The 7528-nt window shown below is 32.6% G+C and overlaps 1 protein-coding gene across 1 annotated transcript in view; it reads right to left on the bottom strand.

The window, feature by feature from the left end:
* Positions 1 to 5094, bottom strand: part of LOC132190784 (disease resistance protein RUN1-like) — a 6321-nt gene extending 1227 nt beyond the window's left edge. The window contains exons 1-4 of the mRNA XM_059605828.1: positions 4571 to 5094; positions 1582 to 2683; positions 954 to 1229; positions 509 to 844 (exon numbers count right to left, since the gene is read on the bottom strand). Of these exons, the coding sequence (XP_059461811.1) occupies positions 509 to 844; positions 954 to 1229; positions 1582 to 2683; positions 4571 to 5094 (2238 nt within the window). The remainder of the gene's footprint in view (positions 1 to 508; positions 845 to 953; positions 1230 to 1581; positions 2684 to 4570) is intronic.
* Between the last annotated feature and the right edge of the window lie 2434 nt (positions 5095 to 7528).

Here is a 7528-nt window from a genome sequence, read left to right as displayed (position 1 = left end):
AACGCTTATCCAAACCTGGAATTTCTACTAATTTGTGACAGTTAGTAAGGTTCAAACCATTCATGTTTGAGAGCTTTGATAGATCCGGCATTCTTTCTAGTGCAGTGCAAAGTTTTGCATCTAAAAAAATCAAACTTGTTGGTAAATCTGGAATTGATTTAAGCTTTCTACAGCGGTCCAGTCTGAGATCTTGAAGCTTCGAAAGACCACCTAGGCTTGTTGATAGGCTTTCAAAACTATTGCATCTTAAGTCTAAAATTTTAAGAGAACATAAATTCCAAAGATCTGTAGGAATTCCATCATCAGATAAATTGCATTCCTGGAGACATAAGTGTGTTAGTGAGTTCAAGCCTTGTAGTGCAACAGGTAGTAGATTGACTGACTTAGGACTTTTCCTTGGTGATATCCAAGACCAAAAGAGTGATGGCAATGACTTAGACGGTGATCCTTTACACCCACATAGAGATAAATATTTGAGATTTTTCAGTTGCACTATACTAAAAGGCACTTGTCTTATAGCAGTTCTGTCTACAAGAAGAGTTGTCAATAAATCCATCTCCCCCAAGTTGTCAGCCAAATTGTGCATTTTAGAACACCCAGAAAGAATGAGAGTTTCTAGAGACTTCAACTTATAGAAACTCCTTGGCAAACTTTTAAGGCATTTGCAATCTTTCAAATTCACCAAAACAAGATTACTAAGATCTCCAATGGAGTGGTGAACCTCAAGCAAACTCGTACAATCTTCAAGTATTAATTGCTCTAGATTTGGAAGTTTTGAAAAGTCAGGGGTTTGGCTCAGATAATTAGAGTGACTGAGATTTATAATTTTCATCTTCTCAAGCAACTGCTAAACAAATGAAAAAACAACCAATGAAAAAGGAAGGAAAGCGTAATATTAGAGCCTAGGATATAAAATAATAAATAAATAAATAAATAAATCATTGATTATTTACCTTGGGACTTTCCCAAAATTTTTTGAGATTGCTATATTGCAAGTCAATCACAACTAAGTTTCTTGGATAAAAGTCATTTGGAATAAACTTTAGAGGGAATCCATGCCAACAGAGCCACCTTAATTCTTTGGAAAGATATTTATAGTCTCCAGTGAGTCGAACGTGATCAAGTTGGAGTAATCTTAGTCTCTGCATCTTCATAAATGCTTCTGAATTGAAATTCATCTTACTTAGACTTGTCAATTTTAAAGTAAGTCCTTCAACTGCATTTGTTCCCTATAAAAACACAAGAATTGCACGAGGCAAGTGATTATCCAAACTTATCACATAATCTTTCTTATTAATCATTTCATTTATCTCGCTTTGCTGAATATAATGCAATCATGTTTGCAACTACAAAAACAATAGAATGATGTTAGGAAAAAAAAAAAGTTCCTATTTTCAAATAAGAAATATATGGATTAAACATTCAAGACATGTGATCAGTGTGAATTAGTACGCATTTGCTTCCCGAATAACATATATCTTAGAAAGAAAAAAAAAATGCTTTTTTTTTTTCTTTTTCCTTTTTTTTTTTTTTTCTTTCTTTCTTTCTTTCAATGCTTTCAATTGAGAAAGTTCTTATTACCTCGTGGTTTGTCAATATATCAAACGCATCCTCATGCAGCCATAATCTACTCCATTTCCCAGGTTTGTTGGGGTGTTTTTCACGAACGATTTCTCTTCCCATGTCTCGCAACAAATCATGCATTGTAAACTTGTTTGTCTCACTAGCTTTAAGAAGACACCGCTGAATGAGGACACTAATTCCAATCTTTGCAAAAAAACCACAGTCATCCAATATTTTTACAACATAGTCTATATCCATTCCTATGAAGAAACATGATATGTCAAGGAATATATCCTTTTCAGTATTGTCGCTTAGTCCATCAAAACTTATTCTAAGTTTATTTTGAATTTGCTCATGAGGAATTCTCTTCAATTTATTTAATGCACTTTTCCATTCTAGCATGCTCCTAGAGAAAAGGAATGAGCCCAAAACTTCAAGTGCTAGTGGCAACCCTCCACAGTAAGCAACGACACTTCTTGACAAATCAGTATAATCTTTTATAGGATAACTATTCCTAAAGGCATGCCAACTAAAGAGCTCAAGAGAGTCAATGTCATTCATTGCTGTAACTCTATATACACTATCCACTTCTAACTCCTTTAGCAAATGCTCATCTCTCGTTGTTATAATAATTCTACTTCCCAAACCAAACCATTCACGCCTTCTACATATGGCATTCAATTGCTCCATTTGGTCTACATCATCAAGTATCACAAGTAGTGCTTTATTAACAAGTCTTTTTTTAATCATATTGATTCCTTTATCAACACTACTTATCTTTATCTCACTTGTCTTCAAGATGTCAGAAAGAAGTTGTTCTTGGAGATGAACCTGACCCCTAGGTTCCTTGGAAGTTTCCCTAACATTTGCAAGAAAACTTTTACCTTCAAATCCCTGAAAAAATTGGTTATAAATGGCTTTAGCAATGGTTGTTTTGCCAATTCCGCCCATTCCCAAGATTCCTACCATGCGAATATCGTTAGCTCCAACATTTAACCCAAAAGTTATCTCTTGAACATGAGAATCTACTCCAACTGGGTAGAGTGCTATAAACAAGTGTGTGTTTTTTAGTTCTCTTGAAATCTCTTCAACAATTTTCCTAATAAACTTTGCTTCATGCCTGGAAATTATTTTAAAAAGTTAGGTAGAGTCACATTATACAAGAGAGAATTGAAATATGAGTTTCATATACGCGAATATGTAAAAACTTAGAACATATTAGTTTTGGCCATTATCCTTAACTCATTACCATTTACCATACTTATGGGTCAAAGTTTGAAGAAACTAAATTTTTATGTTAACCCAAAATCCAATAGACTCAAAACCTCTCTCACACGGACAAAAAAAATTACCCTCCCGAACTCTCCACCCATGTGCACTTTTAACCCAATATTTTTTTTCCCCCAATTGCCCCCATCCCAAGTTAAATAAATAAATAAATAAATAAAAATTAAAAAAAAAATAAAAATAAAAATTAAGGGGTGGCCGGTCAAGGGTGGCCGAAGCCACCCCCAGGCCCAACTGTGGTGTCTGGCCACCCCTAAATTTTAAAATTTTTTTAAAAAAAAAAAAAAAATTAGTTTTTTATTTTATTTTTTTTTAACTTGGGATTGTGGCATTTTGGGAAAAAAAAAAGTCAGAATGGTTGAATTGTAATAATTTGGAAGTTTGGAGGGGAGGTAAAGTGTCACTTTTTTAAACTTTGGGGTTAAAAGTGAAATTGGTGGAAAGTACGAAGGGGTAAAATGTATTTTCCCCAAAAATTTTTGTATCATAGTTGTAAAGGGTTTTATTCATTTTCTCTAGTTATTTCCACTCTTTCTGTCTCAAAAACTAAAAGGTGGCCTTTATGTATTCAAAAGGTAGGTCAAAATAAACCAGGTCAACTAGGCTTTTTTTTCCCACATGATTTGAAGGAATATCAAATCACATCAATAAATTTTCACCATGATTTGAATTCTATCAAAGCCTCTAAGGCAATAACAAACTACAACTATTAGTCAAGTTGAAGTAATACTTTAGATGAGCACAAGAGTTGGCTTAGTCATAACATTATAATTACCTTGTCGGTAATTTTGGCCACAACTTTCTTAACTAACTCATCCTCTTGTAGACTTATTTACTCTCTGCAATATTCTTTTATTTGGGCAATTCTCAAGTTATATATATATATATATATATGGAAAACTTCACTTTGGACTCCCTCCGTCAATTTTTGCCGTTAAAACTCTTCAAAAGACAAAATTACCCTACAATTTTCATTTTAGGAAAAAAAATTGAAAGAAAAAAAAGGTTACAAGGTAGCCCAATCGTGGGTCACCTTGTGATTTTTTTTTTTTTAATAATTTTTTAAAAAATTTTAATTTGAAATTAAGGATAAATTTAGAATTTTATAAAAAAATCAAGGGTATAAACATCATTGTCTAACTTTTAACGTTTAAAATCCAACGGAAGAGTCCAAAGCGATAGAAATTGAAAGTTTAGGGGTCCAAAATGAAAGGTTTTGAAGTTTGAGGGGGGCAAGTCAAAAGGGGTAGTAGTTCAAGAGTCCAAAGTGATGTTTTTCCTTTTATATATATATAAAATTATGCCTTAAAAAACCGGTTATGCCTTTAAAAAAAATGGGTCCACACTATATGTCGCAATTCTAGACTACCTCTAAAGAGTGATTCGGCTTATATATATATATATTGATGAAATAAAAAAAAAAATTTTGATAGAATATAAAGTAAAATAAAATAAAAACAAGAAAGTATGAGAAAAATGAGAAAGAGATAAGCAAAGAGTTTTGAGGTGGTTCCACCCTAAAAACTTCCATTGTTTATAATGTCTGATATATATGACTATACTTTGACTATGTTAGATTTGTTTTTTTTTTTTTTTTTTTAATAAAACAAATGTTCATATTATAATATATGTATATATAAAAAACATATTGCAATGTGATACTATAAATGTAATAAAATATAGTAGGTGAAAGACAAAACTATTGCTTATACGAACTTACCCGTCTGCAGTTTTTCTTAGATCCCACCCTGACAAATTAGCAGCCTCACACAAAGCTCTTCTCCACTTGAGAACTTTATCTATGTCCAACAAGTAATGCTCTTCATGTTTCGCAAATGCTTTTGCAAAACTACCTGTCTGGTTTCTCACATTAGAGGGCTCAACATCATAGAATATAGGTAGAATGAGTTGCTTCAAAGTTCTTCGACACTCCATAATTTCCACAAGTTCCTCCAGGCACCACCTCGAAGCCACATAGTTCCTTGAGAAAACAATGATAGAGATTTTGGATCCTTGGATTGCCCGTATCAGTTCAGATGCAAGGTATTGTCCTTTTCGGAGCTCATTGTCATCTTTAAAGATTTTGATTCCAGCATCTCTCAAAGCAAAGTAGAGGTGGTCGGTGAAGTTTTTGCCAGTGTCCTCACCTCTGAAACACAAGAAAACGTCATAGATCCAGTTGGAACAAGGGGAAGAAGATGAAGAGAAGATGGCTTTAGGAGATCTCGATGTTCTGATAGCCATGGCTCAACTCCCAAACACTTGATTTATCCTAATAATTTATTTAAAGTAAAATGAATAAAAGTGTTTGGAAGGATAAAATGGTGGAAATCCAAGAGGAAAACAAAGAGAAATAGTAAAAAGAAAGCTGAATGGACTTCGTCCTCCATCCCCTTAACTATTTATAGATAGGTATCTCCTCAAATAATTAAATATGGTGTGGGGATAACCACAGTTGTTATGATGTGATCATCCCCTAACACATCACCATTATTGATCCAATCTCAACACAGGAACGACTTTTTGTGTAGTTGTTCCCGTGTTCAAATTGGAACAATAAATTACACTAATAATGGTTGATTTTATACAAAAACTTCAAAGAAAAAAAAAGGAAGCTCTTTCAATTCTCTTACATTTCTTCTCAGCAATTTGAATTCAAAGATAATAAGAAAGTCAAAAATTTGTTCCCATGTTAGACGTTAGAGAAAAGACAGGCACTTTCAATTCCTTTATTGCATTTTTTTTAAAGCACACATATATAAATCCTTTCTTATAAGAAAGCCATGTGATTGGACACTCATACCTAAAGTCAATCTCACCATTCTCTTATCTAATGGCTAATATTGTTCCCGTAATCTTAATTCACAAATGAAGTGTTGAAATTGCATTATATTTTCATTGCCATTTAGCACTTCCATAAATTCTTCTTCATCTTCCTCCATCATCGTTGCAAATGTAGAAAATTGTAATGAAATATAAATTGAGAGAAAAGTAGCGGAAGCAAGAGAAAAAAAAAAATGAGATAAGAGAATTTGGGGTGGTTTGGCCCAGAGGTATACTCCTAAGGGTTACGTTGTGCATTTGTGCTCTTATTGCTTAATGTGTTTAGAAAACAAATCGCCTATATTTATAGGGAAATTGTGTTTAAAGCAAGGACTCTCTTTTGTTTGGTATAAAAATGTTAAAAATAGATATAAGAAATACTTGAGAATAGGGTTGATAAGTTTTGTTATTAGTTTTTTTTTTTTTTTTTTTTTATAACCCTTTGTCATTTAAAGGAATAATTTAATTAATTTTTGTATAACTTAAACAAACTAACACCAAATTTTACAATAAGATTCAAGTCATAATGATTTAAAGTTTAAACACGTTCTTAAATATTCGTACGTGGATTTTCAATATTTATATATCAAAGCAAACGAGAATCCTTACAATGATGGCCAAAGAATAATTGGTGAAGAGTAATGCTACATATTATATTTCATCTCATCTTTATTTTGTAAGTTGGCCTGATTGTGATGTCTAATGTGGTCATTTTCATGGTTGATCCATGGTTCAAATTGGTCGTCGCAGGATAATCAAAATTAGAGGTAGAAATTAGTGCGAACTTTTGTATCAGGAGCCAAGATTGACTTCAAATAATCAAGACGTGGCGGAGCCAAGATGTCCATTTAGTGGGGGCACAATTTTTTTGATGAATACAAAAATAAAGTTGAACAAAAATAATTAAGAGTATTAAAAAAAAATATAAAAATTTAATTGGAGCTCAATAAAATCGTGGTTTTTCTCGATAATCTCAGATAATTACAATTATATATTTTATACCATTAAAATATGCAACAAATATATATTCATAAATAAGAAAACATCATATATTCATAAAAGGGTGGAAATCCAAGAGGAAAACGAAGGGAAATAGTTAAAAGAAAGCTGAATGGGCTTCATCCTCCATCCCCTTAACTATTTATAGATAGGCATCCCCTTAAATAGTTAAATATGGTGTGGGGATAACCACGGCTGTTATGATGTGATCATCCCCTAACGCATCACTATTATTGATCCAATCTCAACACGGGAACGACTTTTTGTGTAGTTGTTCCCGTGTTCAAATTGGAACAATAAATTACACTAATAATGGTTAATTGGGACACAAAAACTCGAAAGAAACTTCAAAGAAAAAGAAGGAAGCTCTTTCAGTTCTCTTACATTTCTTCTAAGCAATTTTAATTCAAAGATGATAAGAAAGCCATAAATTTGTTCCCGTGTTAGACTTTAGAAATGACAAGCTCTTTCAATTCCTTTATTGCATTTTTTCAAAGCACGCATATATAAATCCTTTCTTATATCAAAGTCATGTGATTGGACACTCACACTTAAAGTCGATCTCACCATTCTCTTATCTAATGACTAATATTGTTGCCCGTAATCTCAATACACAAATGAAGCGTTGAAATTGGATTACATTTTATTTTCTTTGCCATTTAGCACTTCCATCAATTCTTCCTCCACCACCATCACAATTCTAACTTGTGGATATATTACATTTTCTTCTCCATTTTGCACTTCCATAAATGCTTCTTCATCTTTCTCCATTGCAATTGTAGTAACTTGTAATGAAATATAAATTGAGGGAAAAGTAGCGAAAGCAAGAGAAAAAAAAAATGAGACAAGAGAATTT

This window comes from Corylus avellana, chromosome ca8, assembly GCF_901000735.1.
Source record: "Corylus avellana chromosome ca8, CavTom2PMs-1.0".
Taxonomy (NCBI): domain Eukaryota; kingdom Viridiplantae; phylum Streptophyta; class Magnoliopsida; order Fagales; family Betulaceae; genus Corylus; species Corylus avellana.
The sequence above is the reverse complement of the archived record's forward strand: the minus strand, read 5'-3'. Positions and strand labels throughout refer to the sequence as shown.